The 21,800-nt window shown below is 47.0% G+C and overlaps 1 protein-coding gene across 5 annotated transcripts in view; it reads left to right on the forward strand.

Annotated features, from left to right (window-relative positions):
- Window positions 1-21,800, forward strand: part of Nin (ninein) — a 102,679-nt gene that overhangs the window by 23,167 nt on the left and 57,712 nt on the right. For all 5 annotated transcript variants that reach the window (XM_087911778.1, XM_087911779.1, XM_087911780.1 and 2 more), the window contains exon 5: window positions 10,903-11,072. In XM_087911778.1, the coding sequence (XP_087767904.1) occupies window positions 10,903-11,072 (170 nt within the window). The remainder of the gene's footprint in view (window positions 1-10,902; window positions 11,073-21,800) is intronic.

Here is a 21,800-nt window from a genome sequence, read left to right on the forward strand (position 1 = left end):
CTAGCACCTGGAAGAACACTTAGTCTTAGTAAATATTAAGTAACTGTCATGAAAGAGGAATAAATGTTGTACCTCATTGTTGTTTTAAAGATTTCCATATATTCCATATATTGTAAGATATATAGTTACACATCTCAAAAGAGAAAAGTGTTGCCAAATATAACCTAAAATGTTATCGATGGTTTAATGTATTATTTAAGTGTGTTCAAATCTGGCACCGGTGTATATATGCTTTAAAATCAAAGAAATGTGATAAATATTTGAGGGAAATTCTAAAGTGTAGAAACTCGTATTTAAGTCTAGAGAACTATGATGTCATTTGATGGATACGGGCAGGGACGAGGGCCAGCTGAAATGGGGCATCAGAAACTTTAAGGCTACTGTAACTTCTGTCTCTTGTAATGGGAATACTGCGATCATGCTTGCTTTCCCCACCCATCCAGGGGTAAAATGTACTAGATGATTTACACCTTTGTAAACCTGACTTTAGATAAAGAAAACAAACGAAAAACTACAGTCCAGTCTGAGCAGAGATCCTTAGCATTTCGTGGAGTCCTTTACTGTGACCTATTTACATGGAACACAGATGGGAACTCATTTCTTCTCTTCACCAGCGGTCTGGGTCTCCACTGTACTTTGTAACGTGCTCCAGATTTGGGTCATGTGTCTGGGCTTTACCTTTAACCATGTTATTATCTACCCTTAGTAGGGCTGTTCATGGACCCAGGGAACACAACTTCCTGGAAGTTCCTACTGGGCCTGGGGGAAAGTTCTTGCATTCTTTTAGGCTAATAGCAGGATGTCCATAGGTGATCACTGCCGGAATATGGATGGACTTCCGTTACTTGTGGGATCTCATGTCCTTGGTATTATTGATTTTTAAAGGTTTGTTACCTTGATAGCAATTATGCAAGATCTGGGAGTCCCAGATAGAGTTGTAGATTTGGGCTAATATGAGGATAGGCAATCTAAACTATTTCGTGTCCTGTGCTTTCACGTGGTTTGGGAAGGGGCAGCTGTGACATTGATTCACATGACACTTTCGTCATCCTTTCTTGAAAACCCATATTGTCTTCTGACAGAAAATTGTCACTGTCAAAATACAGGTTTGTGGTGACCACACACGGGGAGGCTGACCCTAGGGCTATACTGTGTGGTGACCACACACGGGGAGGCTGACCCTAGGGCTGTACTGTGTGGTGACCACACATGGGGAGGCTGACCCTAGGGCTGTACTGTGTGGTGACCACACACGGGGAGGCTGACCCTAGCGCTGTACCGTGTGGTGACCACACACGGGGAGGCTGACCCTAGCGCTGTACCGTGTGGTGACCACACACGGGGAGGCTGACCCTAGGGCTGTACCGTGTGGTGACCACACACGGGGAGGCTGACCCTAGGGCTGTACTGTGTTGGAGCCCAGCAATAGGAACAGCTACAGGATGACCATGAACTTGGGAGCTGCCCAAAAGTCAGGCTGACAGTGCTAGCTGCAGATGGTGGCTTCAGTACTCCAGGTGGGCTCCACACTGCACAGATGATGGCCGTCCCTTGGACCAGTCTTTCAAGATCAACCAGAGAAGGCTTTTTTTTTTTTTTTTTAAATCGTTTCACCATGTGACAGAACTGTTTCCAAACCAGTGTAATCCAACAGTTAGATCCCTGTGGACAGGACAGCATTTCAGTGTTTCGTTGATGCTGTTAAGCCCTGTGAATCCTAGCAGGATACAAATCCAGAATGGAGCCAGAGCCTTGAGGGCTTTATCTACTAGGAAGCTTGGGTCGTGGCCCGTGACTCCCACACTCCCTGCTTTGTGTGGTTTGCTTACTATCTGAGTTCATCCCTGCCTCCCCCTTCATGGTGATTATCATCCCTTCTTAAATGATGGGCTGCAGCGTTTAGGACTGGAAAGAGCCCTGCCATTTTATAAAAAGGCAAATGGACTCATGAAGGAGGGCAGAGCCTAAGAAAAGTCCTATGAATAAATGGCAGGGCAAGGGTTAATACTGTGTCATCAACACATGTACAGAACCTAGTTTTAAGTATTTTTTTACGTGTGTGTGTCTGGGTGTATGTATGTGCGCCCTGTGTGTAACCAGCACTCAAAGAGGCCAGAAGAAGGCGTGTGATCCCCTGGAGTTAGATTAGAGTTACAGGCCATTGTGAGCCATCATGCGGTGCTGGCAACCAAACCCCAGCCCTCTGCAGGAGCAGTAAGTGCTCTTAACTGCTGAGCCATCTCTCCAGCCCCTAGTTTAAAGACTTTGAACCTTCAGATTGATGAGCAGGTCCTCAGTCTGTGCACCCGATCTCAGAGTCTGCCAAGGGGTTCAAGGTAGCAGGAGGGAGTGACCTGTAATTAGTTAAGTCTGACTGTTGGGACAGAGCTGTCTGTGTCCTTGTATCATTGGGAGCTCAGAACTTAATTCCTGTCTTACCACACGGACCTACATGTGTTGTTCGTTACACCTTTTGAGATCCAATTGGACTTGGAGAGAAAAGACAAAATCATGGAGGAGACTAAAAAGACAAGGCTGTGGTGTACAGGCTGAGAAACGCAGAGTCATAAACTGATAGCAGTAAGAGTCCTAGAAGACAAAACGTCCCGTGTCTGTATTAGACAGTGTTCTAGAGAAACGGGACCACAGGGATGTGCATATGCGTGTGCAGATAGAAATACTGCTTATAAAACAGAGTCTCCTAGGTGGTCTTATACTGTGGTGCCTAGACAATCCAACAATGGCTGTTGATGTACTAGAGAGGCAAGAACCAGGGAGCCCAGGCGTCCCGAGTTAGCACTGAAAACCCAGAAGTGCCCACCCCTGGAGAGACAGTGGTATTAGGTACCTGTGAAAAACCAAACATGCTAGAGTCTGACATCTATGGAGGAGAGCAAAAATAGCCATAGAGCCACTCACTCACAAAGAAGGGAAGGCAGGGGCCATACACATTCTCAGCTCATTCATTCGACTTTTTTTTAATCCTGACCACTCTTGGAAGGAATGTCACAGCCCACATGGAGCGTGAGGGCCATTCCCCCATCATGTTCTCCCATATCAGTCCTCTCTAGCAATGTTCCTGCAGACACACACATGTGTTTCGTCAGTCACACACGTTTCCTAATCCACTCAAGTTGACAACCCAATCAACCCTTGTAGTACCCGACCAGGCGACAGTCTTGAAAAGCCTTCTTGATTTGATGCGAAGAACCTGGAGCCAAAAACTGCTGGCTCCGCCTTTTCAGTGGTGTGACCTCATACATCCCAGCTTTATGGGCTTTGACCAGCTGGTATCTAAAGGTGGTTAGACCCCGTCAGCTTTAAGGGCCACTTATGTCGTCTCCTAATGCCTGAATGGCTTTATTTAAATCTACAGGGAAAGCCACAAACACTAGCTCTCTCTTTCTGTAAGATTTTACTTAACCTAAGTTGACACGGTAGAGTTCTTCTGAAGGGCAGATGCTCAGTGTTTCACGCTTCCATCTCCTAATAAACGGCAGTTGCACATAAATAATACAAAGCAAAGCTCTAAGGGGATTTGAGAAGGTATGGAATTAAGCTGTTATTTTTAACTTCATAGTCTTGGGCTCTGCCCTTTATAACTTCTCTTGTGCAGTTTTTAGCATCTTCATAACTCTGGCTTTTGTAATTCTAAGACTGTAATAGTTTTTCCTGTAAAAAACGAAAAAGCAGCGACAATAGAGACAATGGAATTTAGATACGGGCAGGACAGGGAACTGTACGTGCTCGGGTGTTCTCTGTAGCTTCCAGCCTGATTAGCAATGACGCTGCTGGGACTCCCTCATAGCTGTGTGTGCTGCTTAATCTTTAAGTCATGCCTCTGGAATAAGAGGGGGCAACAACTTATTAACTATCTATTCAATTTTAAATGGCTTTGGATTATTGCGGGGGAGGGGGTTGTAGTGGAAATACTAGCCTGGCACTACAGTGCGTGGCGCCAACACACTCCTGGCTTCAGTCTCTAGATATCTTGACATTTTTTTTTGATGCATCTTCTACTAGGTTTCTGATATGAAGTAAATGTTAGCATAATGCAAGAAGCCCCCTGAAAATGCCTCTCCTTTGTTGGCGGGAGGGGGAGAGCTCAGCCTGGAAGAGCCAGCTCACTGGGAAAACAGGATGAGGCATTGTTCTGGCAGGTGGTGGTTTCTGTTACAGAACTTTTGTGTTCTGGGTGCCATTCCATTTAATTGCAGTTGTTTTCCTTACTTGTCAAAAAACCATAAATGCAACCAACACGCCCTCTTATTCGCTTAGCAGCTACACAGCAGAGTGGGTTTCTTGGGCATCGGGCGAGATCCTGATTTACAGCGATCAAAGATGTGTTTGCACCTGCTTACAGAGGTGCTAGGCCAAGCTCTGGAGTCTAGCCGCAGACTTGGTAAGCCATCATACATATAACTCAAAGGCTTGTCCGTGTCTGCTCTTTGCCTAAGATAAGAACATAGCCTCTCTTCTTCTGATTCTAAGGATGAGACGTTTTCTCTATACTACCATCACCACCACCAAAAGCAACCATAGAAGTAGGAGCTAGACTGTTTCTATCTGGGCATGGTGGTGCGCGGCTGTCATCTTAACATGACAGCTGAGGAAGCTGAGGTTGGAGGAACACAGTGCAAGGCCAACCTGGGCTATACAGCGAGCTCCCTCCCACCTTAAACACAAAAGAGGGTCTCTGCGTGCCTACTTGTGATCAGGTAAGATGCTAGAGCCTTCGCTGTGAGCTGCAATGATGCTCTTCGCTAATCAATGCATTCTTCTCTCTGATTTCATGATACATAAATAATCATGCGCATGAAATGTGTATAAACGGGCTCACTTTGGATAATGTGTGTGTGTGGTCGAGTGAAAAAATGTTGGCAGTGTGTCAGTAGGCAAATTGTGGCTTATGTGTAAAATCAGGGTCTAAGCAGTTATTAAAATGCCATAGAAGGCTGCTTATTGTTCGGATGATTTTACTAAGAATAAAAGGCAATCTTTTAAAAAAAAATCCATGCAGTGTCCTACAAATACGTATGTTACTTGAGGTTAGTAAATAGGGTGCTGAGAATCTTGATAATGAAAAGATGGACTCGATACCAGTGTGTTTCATTTCAATGGCATACGTGTAGAAGAGGCTTCTACACAGGGGACCTGAAGGACACGGGAGTCTTGAAGAGTTGGTTCATCCGCTCATAGCAGCCTGTCCACAAAGAGAAAAACAGCTAACAGGGAAGAGAAAGTCAGGATCAGGTCAAGATCAGAGCGGCTATGGTTTCTGAGCTGAACTGTCTATTGGGCATATGCCATAAATCTGACGTGTTGGAAGAAAGTGAGGCTGAGGAGATCTGCTGGGATTTGAAGGTTGGGACGTACTTCCTGACTCTGCTCAGCCAGGTGCCCACCGCTGTGTACCTCGTCCTATGCTAATGGCTTCGGGCTGCCAGCAGCTCCACAGCAGCCTGGGTGGAAGGGTTAGAATTCGGGGAGGAGCTCCCGTGGCAGGAGCCGCTGGACAGGGCCGTGACCTTGCTCCACAGACATTTATGTTTTCCCTCTTTTAGGAAATGAAGCCTTCATGAAGTTAAGGACTCCTAACCCCCAAGATCCTGGTGACAGTATCTTACCCCAGGTTTACTTGGTTCCAATGCCCCTGTTCTTCCCATAACACATAGATGCCCCAGAAAGTGTTACAGTCTAAGCAGACAGGGAATCCTCACACACAAAGGGGCTTATAGAGAAATGTGACTGGCCATGGTTAAATTGGAAGCTGCAGTCAGTATGAGTTCCGTGACAGCACAGGAGGAAAGACACCGTGAAAGTTGTGCCAAGAAGTTCCTTGAAAGAAAAGCTTTGCGCTGAGCCTTAAGCAACAGGGAAGATCCCATCAGGGAAATGCGGCAGCAGCTGTGGAGCCACCTACGCAGGTCATGCGGTCCGTCCTCCCGGCAAACCCTGCGAAGCAGTGTAATTGCTATTGGTACAGATCTTTGCATGGCCACGGATCCTTGGCTGCTCTGAGTCTGAGCTAGACTGTAGAACTGGCCGAGTCAGCCCAGGGCGTTACCACGCCACACTCCTCCACTGCTTTTGGCCAGCTTTCCCCTCAAAGCCTTCCAGATCTGACAGAGCCGATCAGAACCTCATGAGGCGCGTTTTTGTCTCTCCTTCTGCAAGGAGCATCTCCCAGCCGGTTAAGACACTGCTCCTAGAATTCGGTCCCTGCATCCAGGGAAACCCTGAGCACTGAGACTCCAGAGACAGCAAGTGTTCCAGCAGCAGACAGGAGGTGGTGATCCAGTCTTAGGAGGGAGAGAAAGTGAGCAGACACAGGATTGTTCCTCATGCTTCTGGGAGGTGCGGAGGAGGCAAGGCTAGGGGTCTTGTTCTCTTCCTGACACTGGAGCATCCACTCGGGGTACCCTTGTCTGAGGCACTGTACCTCAATTTTAGTTTTCCTGTAAATACTGGGCCTTCTGGTCACACGTCATCCATGCCCCTGCCACCTCTCTGTAGCGTCTCTTCTTAGGATGAGCTATAGAGTAAAGATGAGGCATATGTGCTTTGTTGGCCTCCTAAGTGGGAAAGAAATGAGTGGGCGTTGTTTTTCTTTACCCTTTGAATTCCCCACTTAACATCTTTTTTTCTTACCTGCTTTGTAGAACCTGTGAGTTTCCCCACCTCACTCAAGCATCTTTAGAGACTTGAATCCAGGTTTCTCTTTATTTCCCTACTTCTAACTGGGTGCTTGGTCTATGGAGTAAACTGACATCCAAACTAGGCCAGGTGGGACTGCCTCAAAGCCATGACCCTTCTCTAAGCTTTTCCAGAATGGAAGAGAACCCTCAAGAGGGATTGGGCTTTTCTAATGTCGAATAATATTTTATTGTCTTACTTTAAGATTTATTGATTTAGTGTATAGTGTGTGCATGTTCATAGGTGTGTGCGCATGCGCGTGGAAGCCAGAGGTTGTTGTGGAGTGTCTTCCTTTATCACTCCCCACCTTCTTATTCTCCCCCCCCTCCTTTGGTTTGGTTTTTCTAGACAGGGTTTCTCTGTGAGGCCCTGGCTGTCCTGGGACTCGCCCTGTAGACCAGACTGGCCTCCAACTCCTAAAGATAATGCCTGTTAAGACGTTTAGCAGTGCGGTAAGAAGAAACATGTGTAGCACAGGATAAGCGATCCCTGCTTATATCAGCAATGATGATCACATTCATTGTGATTCCTCTATCACTTAGAGGGTCCCTCCTGTTCATGGATGAAAGGAGTACATCACCAATGCCCGGCCCAACCTGATTTTTTTAGACGGGGTCTCTTACACGCTTACTCACCCGATACAGCTCCTTCGGAGGGGCGTAGCTCTGAGAAGCTAGACTGACTGGCCGGCAAAGCTGCGGGAACTTCTGCTGCCACCCTACCCAGAGCGGGGCTTGTAGGTCCAGCTATGAGGTGGGCTCTGATGGTCCAAGCTCGGGCCGTCCTGCTTGTGCAGCAGGCTCTTTGCCAGCTGAGCCATTTCCCCCAGCTCACCAGCCCCCCGCCCATTTTATCTTTATGCTCAATGCCCAATAGTAGAAATGGGGAAGAAGAGAGAAAAGGAGCTAGCCTCCAGAGAAGGACTATCCTTGAGGCCTTGTTTCACACCTTCCCCTGGAGGTCTGGCCTATGCTGAAGGAAGCCCTGAAATGGAAAACAGTTCCATTTCTCCTTAAACCAAAGAACCCCCGCATTATCTGGCATCAAGAAAATCGTTCCCAAATGAACCCCCAAGGAACTGTCACTTCTGGGTACACTCCCCAAATAAAACAGCTCTGCCCCAGGGCAGCAGTTCCTCTCATGAGATGTGCCATGCAGACAGACCCTGCACTTTTCAGCCTGAGCGTCTGAGGATACCTTGAAGTCCAACAGTGGCCTCCTGTTTGGATTGCTGTGGTTACCTTGGGAAGCCCAGTTGACATAACTGGAGAGAATCATAGTTCTCAAATGCTCCCCGCAGCCAAGGCCGTTGACCTTGAACGTCCTCTCTGGACCTTCTTACTCACAGGGTCTCTCCTTCCCTCCTATAAGCCAAGTGATATTGATGTTCTCAGAACAGGGGTGTGTGAGCGCGTGATGCTGAGGGGTAATCATTTCTAACTGCTCTGGTGGCCTGGTTTGTATTAGCCACACGGGGTCTGGGAAACTCTGACAAGGAATCCTTAATAACCCACCTTTCTTATGTGCATACTAACATCTTCATTCTCGTAAAATTTGCTTAGGGACTGGAAGCACATGCACACACATGAGCTGATTAGATATGTGTGTAGGTGTATATACACATATGCTTACACATATAGATTCTCTATATACACATATATAGATTTATAGAAGTAATCTTAAAATTTGCCTGCAATTGGCTATTACAATAAAATATAATTTAAGAGGTTTTAAAGTTCCTGAAACTAAAAAAGAATAAGTAAATAAGTAACCCCCACATCGACATCATTTCCCAGCAGCTCACAATGGGCCACCTTTTTTGTTTAGAAGAAGTGGTGTTTAGGTTCCATCAATACTCCCTACCATCACAGACGGGAGTGTTAATAGCCAGGGAGCCCCTTACCCACAGATAAGCTTAGGAACTCCCTCCCTGGGGAGTCTGTGGAGGTTGTCACTTCCCATACTTTTATTTTTAAAAACAGTGCCCTGCACAATAGAACTCTATCGCCTGTTCTATCCCCAGCTACAACCTAATTCTCATACTTGGAACGTCCTGGGTTATACATTTCCCTATTAATCCTTTCTAAGCCCCTCATAGTCACTAATGGTGTATCCTGTGTCTGCCACTAAAATTTAAGACCATCTAATAAATTAAGGACGCTTCTGCATTGCTTCCTGTCTGACCAGCACCTGTGGGTGTCAGCTGCCAACCAGGAGCTCCGGTGTCTGTGCCACTCCTGAATACACACAGGCTGACACACTCACTTCTGATGAAAGGTACCTTCAAGTGTGCATGCTATTTTCAATATAAGTTTTGGATGCTTAAACACTTCCTGGAAGAGAGTCGCTCCATCTAATAGAATGTCTTGGCTGGGGCTTATAAATAACTGTATGTTAAAATTGCTGGAAATTGCATAGCTATCATAAATACTTCACTCTTAGCTTTACCTGAACATTTCAGAATGCTCCTGGTTGCATCTGTGAGCACCACAAATCTGAGTTTGTGCTCAAGGAAGGACACAGGGGGAAGGTGGACAGGTAAAAACAGGGTCATCTGCCTTCCCAGGGATGCTGAAGTAAGAGTCTACCAACCCAGCCATGCTTCCATTGGTTAAAGAAGGGCTTTATTCCTTCAGCTCATGTCTGATTATACACGCTTGCCCTGATGATATATGTACACATGCCATTTAAAGCACTTGTGTCTGAGTTCTGAAGTATGCTTGGACTGTCATGTTCAAACAGGACCTAGAGCGTGTCCTCCCGAGAGTCAGTGTGTCTGTAGAGACAGACAGTAAGGCAATAGATCATTGCCAGTCTTTTGTATTTTAATAGAATATTTTATTTCCCCTAAAACTATGCAAAGTGCTTGCTGATCTTGAGGATGCATTTGAGCGGAGTGAAGTATTTATCTTTATTGCTTTAGAGCTTCAGAGTAGAGCGTGAGGGCTGGCTGGTGGAGGTGGTCGAGGAGGAGGAGGCGCTGTGGTGGCAGTAGAGGTGACGGTTGTAGATGTGGTGCTTGGTGGGTGGGTTGGCGGTGGCGAAAGTGAAAATGGTGATTGTTGAACTTGAGAAGTGTTACTCCGGAATGCCAGAGTTCTTCCGAGACAGAGACGACTCCCTTGGGCACGGTCCTTTTTATTTACAGGTCATTGACATTGCAAACAAAAGAAGCAGGCCACCATTTTCCTTTCTTTTCTTTATTTGTGTTTTCAAGACAGGATTTCTCCCTGCAATAGTCCCAGCTGTCCAGGAATTCACTCTGTAGGTCAGGCTGACCTCGAACTCACAGCCTGTCTCTGCTGGGATTAAAGGCGTGTGCACCACTGCTGCCCAACTATAGCATTTTTTCTTAATGTGGTTTTCCACTTACTATTTTATCCCACAGCTTTTAACTTTATAATATTATAGTGAAATCTTGATGCCAGGTTTCACGGCAGTGAGGAGCTGGCAATAACTGATTAGAATTCTCAGCGTCAGTCTGGTTTTGTGCTGCTCTGCTGATCTGGTAGATCTGAAAGTAGAACAGATAATAAAGAGATCCCTAAAATGGGAGGGAGGATGTTTTGTATTAATTGGTGTGGACACTAATTTCCCGAACTGTACAAGGTCCAGGACTTACTAGAAGCTGTCTCTTGGTTAGATATTTTTTCCTCTTTCTCTACTTCTTTTGCCTTCCCACGCTTAAAGCCACCAGCTTAGTAAATAGAAAAATCAAATGTTATCAACTCCCGTATCCCCATTTTGATGGGGAGTTCCCTGTAGCCCCAGCTGGCCCCGAACTCACTGTGTAACTGAGGACACTGAGGTTCGGGACTTCCTGCCTCTACTTTCTAAGGGCAGGATTACTGGAATACCACCATACCCAGTTCACAGGGTGCTGGGAATCGAACCCAGGACCCTGTGATTGCTAGGCAAGCAGTCTGCCAATCAAGCTACATGCCCAGCCCTCCTGATCTTAGTATGAGCTTCTGAACCCCTTTCATTTCTGCTATCATCGCTTTGGTAACTTGCAGATACACGGATGCAGATACCACGAACCATCAGAAGTAGAAACCTCACAGCATCCAACCTGAGGACTCACACGCACCTCTGGCCACCACAGCTGGCCCACGGGCCTGGGTTATCTGGGGGCTGTGTCCCACAAGTGTCAGCTTGCGGCTACTTGTCATGTAATGCGGCCTTAACTCTTGTCTCCTTGTCCAGACTGCTCACTAGAGGCTCAGCCCAAATATGTTAGAGGCGGCAAGCGTTATGGACGAAGATCTCTACCCGAGTTTCAAGAATCTGTGGAAGAGTTCGCAGAGGTGACAGTGCTCGAGCCACTCGATGAAGAAGCAAAGCCATCACATATCCCCGCTGGTGACTGCGGTGAGGTAAGGCGCGTGTCACAGTCGCGGGTCTCAGGTGGAGCCATCCATCGTGGGCATGAGCACTCTGGCATGAGACGGAAGTTAGGCGTTCATCGTGCCATAGGCTCTGATCAGATACGGCTCCTTGCTCGGTTTCCCTCCTGTGCCTCTGAGGCACAGATGCTAATCTTCCAATCTGAGTGTTTTCACTCATTTCTTAGGTTTTGAAAAGTTGATATGTCTGAAAAGTTGATATGTCTGTACCTTGTTATGTGTATATACCTCGATTTGAGTTATTTTTATATTGGCTGCTATTCTCCTAGCTTTCCTTAGAATTGTATCTTTCCCCATGATGTTCCCAACCCCACTGCCTATTAGAGTGACTTATAAAGCTAACAATGCTGGGGAGATAGCTCCGTGGGTAAGAACACCTGCTGCATAGACTTGACGAGCTGAGTTCAAATCCCCAGCACCCATGTAAGAAGCTAGGCGGGATCACACATGCCGCTGGGCTTGGGGTACAGTGCAGACAAGAAGATCCATGGTGGGTGGTAGAAGGAGAGGGAGGAAGTTATAGATGAAGACAGTAAGATTGCTGGGGGCTTGCTAGTGGTCAGCATAGTTCCAAGTGGAGAGATTGACCCTGCCTCAAGGGAATAAGATGGAAAATGCTAAGACAGGACACCCAATGTCCTCTTCTGGACTCACAACAGGCATGGACACAAGTATCCATGCACACACATGTGCACATATAGCACCCATACAAACATACACCTCATGTACATACATGTACACAAATTAAAAACAAGCTAAATTTTTCACTGTCTCCACCCTCAAACCATGAAACAGCTTCCATGATAGAAGAATGGAAATCACATGTTCTAATTTTTTCAGTATTTTTTAAGATTCATTTATTTTATGTGTATGAATGTATGTGCACTCTGCACATGCCTGTAGCCTGGGGTGGGGGTGGGGGGTCAGAGATGGCATCAAATACTCCAGAACTGGATTTACAAATGGTGTAAACTGCCATGTGGGTGCTGGGACTTGAACCCAGGTCCTTTGTAAGAGCAGTCAGTCCTTTTGTAAGAGCAGTCAGTCCTTAACTGCAGAGCCATCTCTCTAGCCCCATGTTTTGATGTTTGTAAAAGAGCCTGCATCTTAGCTTTTGAGATGTGATAGAGTAGTTGAAGCACTTGGGTTCTTGCTTCGAAGCATGGGCTAGGGCTCTCTTCCAGGGATTGACTTCTGACAGAGCTTTTCCTCTTCCCTGGGCCTGTCACACCCGAGTGCAGTTCGGATCACACACTGATTCCCCTGTTACATCCTGGTGCCGCTCGGCTCACACACTGGAACCCCATCACACCCAGGTGCCGCTCGGCTCACCCACTGGCTCCCTTGTCACACCCACGTGCAACTCGACTCACATGCCGGTTCCCTTGTCATACCCGGGTGCAGCTCGGCTCACACGCTGGTTCCCCTGTCACACGCAGGGTCAGCTTGGATCACACACTGGGACCCTGTCACACCCGGGTGCACCTCGGCTCACACAGTGGCTCCCCTGTCTTCCTCGGTGCCCTTCTTTCCATCCTGCACACCGCTGTAATCCAACAGTAAGGGAGAAGCAGTAACATTTTCTTTAGTCTTTCTTTATGGCTCATTCGCCAACATCCCATTTATAAAGCATGATCATGGATGCCTTGCTGAGCAAGTGCTAAATATTTCTTGCAAATCTCAACTCAGATTGGAGCTGTAAATATTCCAGACACGAATATGAGCTGGAAAAGAGACAAAGTACCTCCGCTTTCCGGAAGCTTCTGCAGACTGACTGTGTGTGTGTGTGTGTGTGCATGTGTGTGCATGTGTCTGTGTATTCATCTATATTCATGGGCTTTTGGCATTCATGTTACTAAGACCTATAGACTTGCTCCCAAGGGTGTCCTCAGCAACCAAACATCCATCCTCAACATCCTAAGAAACCTACAAACCTACAGGAAGCTAGGACAAGCCCAGGTGTGGGGAAAGAAATGAAGCTGACCACAAGTACTGAAAAGTACAAGGGCGCACACATAATCTGTTAGACACCTTTGCCTCTCAAAGAAAAAAGGATGCTTATCTGTACCCTAGGAATGAAGTGACAGAAACATAAGGAAAAAGAAAAACATCTAGAAGAGAGAAAGAGCTTACAAAAATGGAGTAAGATTAGTGTGGGTTGCATGTGCCCAATAAGAATGCAGAGAAGGAGCGCATGGCCTGGGATCTGCTGGTGCCCCAGGCAGGTCAGCCTAGGACAGACCTGCTGGCCATCTCAAACACTCAGTTCAGCAGCCTCTTCCTTTCTTGGTCCCTTTGAAACATTCAGACAGGGACTTTTGCCTAGGAAAACACCCATCCTCACATGCACAAGCATTTTGCATAGAGTTTTAAGAGGGCAAGAATCTGTACATGCTGTGCAGTTGAATATTCATAACACCGTGTTTTCCTTGCTGTTGGAGAGGGTGTTCTCTTACTATGTAAAAAAATCTGTCTTATTGTGAGTCTCTGTGATATGAAATTTAATTGAGATATACATCTTGAAAAAGAGTCAGCACTTTAGGAGGTAAGCATAATTATCTGGAAACCCTTTTTAAGTCTAGAACCTTATCTCTTGAACTAGTGTCAAGATATTATTACTTGGTGCTAAGAAACGCAATAATTGTTTATTTTTTTCACACAGTAGTTTCTGCTTACTCCCCAGGGATACCCAGACAGCCACAGCAAAGTCAGTGTTCCTGGTGGTCTATTTCTTGCATCTTTGTTAGCTCAGTTACTGACTTATTTTTTTTTTTACTCTGCTGAGTTGCTATTTTAAAAGGTGAGCCTTAGGTTTCATATGTAAGTACCCAAGAGTTGAAACCGGAGGCAGGAGAAACCTTGCAGGTTGTGAAGTGTGACAGGGAGAGATCACCTCACCCCAGTGTGCTACACTTTTCTGCAAATCCTCCAGAAACCTCAGTGGGGACCTTTTGGTGCTACAGTCAGAGTCTGCCTTGTTCACCACCCTCGAAAAGAGCTGCAGCAGAGACTGGATGCATCTCTGCTTCCAGCGGAGACTCCCCACTGTCATAGTCTGCTGCATCCCACACCAAAGCATCCACAAGGGTGCTGGGTACCACTCTCTTGCCTTGTCTGTCAAAGTTGTCACAACTGCTTCTTGTCTAAAAAAATAGGTTGAGTTGACCCTGCCATTTTTTGCTTGTTTGTTTTTTCACTGTAGATTGAACCCAAGCTTTGGTCATACTAAGCAAGTGATCTTCCACTCAGCCTCCAACCCTATCATTTTCAAATCACTTTGTCCCTTCAAGTTTTGGATTTTTCTATTGGGGTTCAAAGGGTGCGGTGCATCACGCCCGTCTGCACTCTATGCGCTGCCATATAGTTCATGAACCGAGCAAGAAGCTGGAGATTTAAACACACAAAAACACACAGACAGAGACACAGGTCATCCTTGAAACAGGAATGCCCCCTTCATTATGTACAGGGCCAGCTTATATAGGGATCCTTAACTGATAGCCACGCCCCAACCAAGCGCACCAAAAACCACTTCCCTGCCTTCAGGAACTGCTGTGGGTCTCGTGCTCAGGGCAGCTGCAAGCTGTCTCAGAGCAGAGGAAAACAAGTTGTTTACAAGAAATTCAGGATCTGGGGGTTCACAGCTCCCAACAAAAGGGTGAATCCCTCTTTGTGTGGTTGTGACCTGTATGTAGCAGACTTCCTTTAGGGCCACTAAACAGCTCCTGAATCATGACAGAATGCTTGGCCTTATATTAGGCCTGTTTCTTGCTAGCTCTTAGAACTTATTTTAATCTGTTTCTCTTCATCTACTTTTTGCCTTGGCCCTTTTTACCTTTCTTTCATTTTGTATGTTTTCCTCTGTGTCTGGCTGGCTAGCGGCTGCCTGGAAGCTGGCACCAGGCATCTCATTCTCATTCTCCCTCAAGCCTAGATTCCTCCTCCTGCTCATTCTTTCTCCCTGCCAGCCCGCCTATCCCTTTACTGCCTAGCTATTGGTTGTTCAGCTTTTTATTAGCCCAATCAGGTGCCTTAGGTAGGCAAGGTGAAACAGCAGCACATCTTTACATAGTTAAACAAATGTAGCATAAACAAATATAACACACATTTATATAGTTAAAATAATATTCCACAATGTAAACAAATGTAACACATCTTTACACAGTTAAAGTAATGCTCCACACCAGTGACCCCTGCTGAGGTCTCACTCTTACTGGCTGCCTTCACTGGGGCAGACAGTCCTGTGGTATTAGTTTTATGAGCATGCCACCCTTGTGTACGTGCATCGTCTCTGTTTGCTGGTCTGTTTCTGCTTTAGCCTCAGCAATTGAAAGTTACCTGTCAAGGGGCTTGTTCTAGAATCTTCATCCTTTCTTCAGTGGCTGCTCACGCCTCTTAGGGGCTAAAGAGGAGAAGGCATCTTCCTGTTTGAGGAGTCCCTCAGCTGGGGTACATGACAAGGAAAGTCTACCTGGCTAATGAGGGAGTCTGAATCTCAGAGGCTCTTACTGCTGTCTCCATTCCTTTCTCCTTTCTCCTCACCTGAGAACCTGATGTGTCATGTCTTTGGAGGTGTTGAGAATCTATTTTATGGGATCATACTTCAACTCAGGCATCTTAGGCAATATAGGAGGGGAGGGCCTGGCCTCCCCTGGTGTGAATGTCAAGTGGGGAGCTGGAGACAGACTTCTTATGTTTGCAAGATGGGATGCTTAACTGAGTTTATAGGTCTGCCAGCTCCCCTTCTCTCAATGGGTCTTTTCACTGCCTCCCCCACCTCCAAAAAGTAGCTTTAGAGTTTCTCCATGAAGACAATAAAAAGATCAGAAACCTGTTTTCAGGAGTTGAACAGAGGGAGGTCTGGCTGCGCTCCCTGACGGGAAACTAATTTTAGCTCCAGGTTGAGTCCAGTCATGCTTTTCCTGAGGTCCTGAGGAGGCGAGGGTGGTCGGATAAAACAGTGTCCCACTCACCTATCAAAGCCATCCCCGGGCACCTCACTTCCCATCAGGAACTCATCCTCTCGGGATGCATGAGCAAGCTGTGTCTGAACGGGTAGAGTAAGAAGCTCATCTTTTCTCCCTAGGGCTATTCAAAGAGGAGGCTGCTGCAGGCTGAAGCTTCCACACTAAGGCTGTCATTTCTAGGCTGGGGGTGGTAGTTCGCGGTGTCTTTTTTGTATCATTGGTTGAGAGCCCTTTTCCTGTAAGCATAGCCATAATTATTGGTATTTCTCCACAGTAATTCTCTGCAATTGACCTGTAGCTCCACCTTTCCTCATACGCTTGGAAATGTCCACTAATGCAGATAAGTGTGAGCAAGGCTGTTACAGAGACTGCGCTAAAGCAGCTAAATTCATATTTAATGTAAGCCCCATGTGACGCCTCAGGCTTCATTAGGCACCAACAGCTTGAAGCACACGTAGGCACTGCTCACAGTACGCCTTTGTTGGGAGTCGTGGGTGAGGGCCACATGGTCACAGGCCAGAGCTGCTGCGTCTCCCTTGCACAGAATGTATGAAAATAAGCTATGTTGGGGCTGGAGAGATGCCTCAGTGGTTAAAAGAACTGGCTGTCCTTCCAGGGGACCCAAGTTCAATTCCCAGCACACACATGGGAGATCACAGCTGTCTGTAACTCCAGTTCCAGGGCCTCTGATGCCCTTACACAGACACACATGCAGGCAAAACACCAATGCACATGAAATAGCATTTAAGAAAGGGGGCGGGGGAGGGAGAGAGAGAGAAGGAAAGAAAGAAAGAAGAAGAGAAAGTTGGCCATGAGACAATTTTGGTGATGCTTGGCTTTTGTTTCTGTTCGTCAATGTTCAAACCCAATATGAATAGTAAACACATTCATCATCTCTGGCCCTCCCCCATACCCTGAGCTTTTACCAGGCAATTTGATTCTTTCCTTCTGAAAGCAACAATGTCTAAACTAGCTAATTAAGCATGTCTCTCCTACCACGTGTAGTTTGCAAGGCAATAAAGCCATTCTGTAGGAAGATTTCCGGGGGGGTCTGCAGCGCTGGAATGTGGTCCTTCGGAAATTTCATTTGGAAAGCAGGACAGAGGATGTGCTAATTCACAGGGCAGGTAGAGCCCACCCGCAGCCGTGATGTGCCTGGTCTCCGACTGAGTGTGTTTGTCTGCCAATGGATCCCTTGGGAGTCTGACCTCTCATCCCGGCTGGGATTGAAAGGAAAGTGGCGATTTTTCTTTTAATGGGATCATTTTCACCCAAGTCAATTCAAGAGGACATTCTACTCCGAGTGAGTCCCAGCCAACAAAGGGCACATTCTTGGTCCCAGCCTAAGGTGTGACTGATGAGATGGCTTTGGTTGACACTGTTTGTGCTTTACTTCGTTAAGAAACCCAAGTAAGATTTTAGGTTTCTAAGAGTATATTTTTATCCCCTTTGATAATAAATAGCTATCAAAGAACCTTGGGTTTTGGGCCCACGTTTCCTCATAGGTAGCTAGCAGGGGAACGAAAACACGCATGTGCGGCCTGCGCACACTGGCAAACACATTTTAATCCTGTTCTCCATTCTTCAGGCTTGGTAGGAAAGACTGTGTAATTAATACAACTGGGGCAGGGACACTTTGCTTTCTGCCCTAGTTGAAAAACAGGGAACACCTTGTTAACTGTTTTCCTCCACAGGGAATGAATTGGGTCTCGTAAGATCTTTATCAAGAACAAGGGGTTTGAAACAATTATTTCTCCAGCCACAGACAATAATGATGTAAGTCAAAACCATTGGCTCACACGCTGCAGTTAAGTGAGAACCTGGGAGAAGAAGGGTTCAGTCCGACGGCCACCACGTTGGCCCGAGGATGTTCATGGAGTGCAGGCTTCGCGTAGCATCCATGCAGGTGAGAGGTGAAGATGGTGCTTGGTTAACCCCCCAAAAGTCCTAAAGCAAAAAACTGATTTTGCTGTCTGCATCACTGCTTCAAAAAGTCTGAAATTGACTATCTTTCTCTAATGTTCATTTTCATATACGTATAACTTGGTGGTGAAACTGTAAATTATTTCCATTATGATCAGTTTTTAATTGTGGGACACACACATTTTTTAGTACCGGAGAGAAGCTCTACTCAGAGCTCTTAGACTTGAAACACACACATTATTTTTTTCATTATTCCCATTATGTCCCTTGTCCTTCTTTGACAAAGAGCAGTCTCCCTGTTGATGGTGTTTATTCCCGACTCGACGGATGATGTCCCCAGGACCGACATTTTATTAATGTTATTCCAGCCTTCCCCTTTATGTTTGTCAGTCTTATTAGATCACTTGGCTCCTCCCATATGGGGATCGTCGATCCCTTGAATGTGACCTAAGACCTCAGAAGCCTCTTCGAAGCTAACAAGACAACGTTTGTTCTTACAAGACCCCAGTCGGTCTTCCCAAGTTATACCCTTAAAGCCTGTCTCTGCTTTACCGCCTTCTAGATCAGTAATCTCTGATACTCATTTTTTAACAAGAAACTTAAGACGGACAGCGAATCAAAACCGAACTAATGACGATAGTAACCCCTGCCAACAAACCAACAAGTGTCTTTTATAGATAGAAGTTTGTTTACTCCCCATTCAGCAGCCGGAATGGGAGAAGATAAAGACTGTCCTACTCAACTAGACCCCGCGTCAGTGGTAGTGTTTGTCTAAACTTAGGTTCAAGCCTCAGTGCCTCCAAAAGGGGTGGGGAGACTTTCCAGACTTTAAAATCCACTCGCTCCTAGCCTTGCTAAGGGAAGAGGCTTACACTCAGCATTTCTTTGCATTGGCAGCCCTTGAAGGATTTTTGGCAGTGCACTAGGACTTGGGTGGATGCGTGTGCATTTAAAAGCCATACATTAATTCCCGCTATCCCCGACTCTTACTTGCAGCGTTTAATTGCCTTCTGAGATGAAGGTACCAATTTGTATTCCAGTCCAGTAGCAGCTCCTCCCTGAGTTCAAAATAGAGAGACTGGGAGCTGGGCTGTCAGGCCCTCCACTGTCTTAGCCTTCAAAGGTGGCAGAATGGGAAATGAGCCCCAGTCCCAGGAAGTGCGCCCCACAGAAACAAAAGCCAGACAACCCCCCCCCAGCACATTCAGCTTCCCATATCCAGCTCAGAGTGCAGCTTTCTAAACATTTAAGATGAACCAAACACACTGTAGATGCTGTGCTTTCAATCATGTGTACGCTCCCTACACAGATTTCTGGTTCTCTTCAGAGACACCCTGCACCTTGACTCTCGGTCTCAGCCTTCTGCGGAGTCTGTCAGTCTAGGAAATTGTATTGCGCTTCCTCTGGGCTTTTACAAGGCATTCCCTTTTCAAAATTAATGTGCTTCAGTCTCCTGAGCTGCAGAGATCATCTCAGCAACCTCTGTCTCGGAAGAGTAGCCCCGTGTATGCCCATAATCATTTTAATTAGCCATACATTCTGTAGGGCGCAAAGGTCTTAGCTGGAGCAGATGGCTAGTGTTAGTGTGGGCAGTGGCTGGCCTATTGTAGGCAGAGGTGGGCGGGCATGCAGTCCGAAGGCAGTGACTGGCCTATTGTGTGTGTGGGGGGGGGAGTGCACACCGTCCGAAAGCTGCAGATGCTGGCTCCACTTTGGGGCTAGAAGCCAGGGATCCAAGAGACTTTGGCCATCTGCTCTGTAGTCCCCCAAAGCATGAAGAAATGTTTTCCTCTGAAGAAAACATTCCTGAAATTGGTGCATTGTGGCTGATGTGTCCGGGGCACCTCAGCCAGCTGTAAAACAATCCAGCTGGCCACAGTGGCCAGTGTGACATTAAGATGTGCGACCCTTGGGATGGGTGCAAGGGCATCCTTTGTCTAACCGAGGAGGGTGAGGACCACTTTCTGTAGCAGCCATTTGGGGGCCAGGCAACCTCTGACCCCATCTCCTGCATCTTCCCTGTAAATAAGGAATCGCAGGGTAGCCCGTGCCAGCTGTACCGATCCAGGGGCCTCTGTGGAGGGGAAGGGGGGGGGGGACTTCTCCCAAGTTGAGTCCCAGTTGATTGCTCTAACACAATTACCGTGCTGAAAGCTCCTCCCACCCCAGCATAATTGACCAGCATTGTATTGTTTATGGTCGTGAAAATGTTTTCATATCTGAAGGTATCTTTGTTAGGTGTAGACAGTGTAGAACTGAGAGAATGGAGCCACTTTACCTGCTAGAGCTGTGGTTGCTCGTTCCCGTCATTCCTAAAGCTGACATTGGGCTGTCTGCTGTGTCTTCTGTCCTCCTGTTCGGAGCGTCAAGTAGCAAGGAGAGCTGCTGTTAGCTCCTCACTCTATTTAGTAAGCAGACCGCCTAAGCATTGCGTAGACCCCGGCACTGTCCGGTGCCTTCCAGTGTGAAGCATGCCTTCACAGGGAAGAGCTGCTGTGTGTTTACCCACGGGGCGACTGAGGCACGAAAAGGCTAAGTGATTTGGCCAAAGTACCCACGCCACTAAAGGGCCACGAGCCTCAGCGGTCCAGCTTTGGATTCAACCTCCTGGCCACATCATTGTTCTGATGGAAAGATAGCCGTAGTTTGGCTGTCTCTAAGACACTCACACCGCTAGGTCCCGCTTGTGGGGTAGAGCACATCCCCACTTTGTGAGTGAGCAGTAGCAGGAGGTCCCTAAACAGAACAGTCTCTACCCAGTCCTGTGTGACTTTGCCTCCTGAGTCCTGAGTACCCAAGGTGTGTGGAGTGATGTTTATATGCTCTGACGCCCACCCCTCACCCAGTGTTTACATGTTCTGACACCTGCTCCCTCACCCAGTGTTTACATGCTCTGATGCCCACTCTCTCACCCAGTGTTTACATGTTCTGACGCCCGCTCCCTCACCCAGTGTTCACATGCACCCACCCACTCCCCTCTCCCAATGGCTTCACAGGACTGAATGGCAAAGTCTCTTCTGGTGGATTCAGCACCCTGACAGCACCCCAGCCTTGTGCCTCCCTGCTCCTGCCCTTCAGGGCCCTTCCGATTACCCTCCAGTACTCTGGATGGACCTGTGCCTAGAGGCCACCTGCCAGCCCTCACTTCGCTAGGGTGACCGCCAGCAATTAAAGGACCCTGCCCCACAATGATGCCTCCTTTTATTGGTGCTGTTTCTGTAACTGAATGATCTAATCTCCAACCTTCTAAACTGCCCCCCCCAGCTTTTTAATTGGACTCACTGGCTCTAGGCAGTAAGAATGAAAATAAATGAAGCGTGAATGAATCGGCTCTTCCCTTACCCACCCCACCCCCTCAAATCGCAATTTAATAACAAACATTCAGCTTTTATGAGCCTCCCTCCCTCTTAAAGGAACAGACCCTTCCTTTGGACTAAAAAGAGGCAGACTTTGGTCATGTCAGGGTGAGGAGCTCTGCTCTCTGGCAGAGGTGATTTTGGAATGAGATGGAGCCGTTAGGGGAATTCACTGCCTCCCACAGGATGGCCCCAGGTGCATCAATGCTTCTTACCAAAGACACGGGAGGATGCTGGGGAGACTGTCACCCAGACTTCAGTTCGGCTTGTTATCCCTCACCCTGGGACCCATCATCTTCAGAATTTTTGAGAAACCATTGCTGCTATGTGATGCCTGGGCTTTTGAAACCGGGGCTGGGCTGGGCTACCCTTTCATTCTCTACTAGCGTATATGGTATGTAATGATGGGTTCCGTTCAGACATTTCATGCACGTATGCCATGTGTTTTGATTATA

Source organism: Myodes glareolus, chromosome 11 (genome assembly GCF_982192425.1).
Source record: "Myodes glareolus chromosome 11, mMyoGla1.1, whole genome shotgun sequence".
NCBI classification, from domain to species: Eukaryota; Metazoa; Chordata; class Mammalia; order Rodentia; family Cricetidae; genus Myodes; species Myodes glareolus.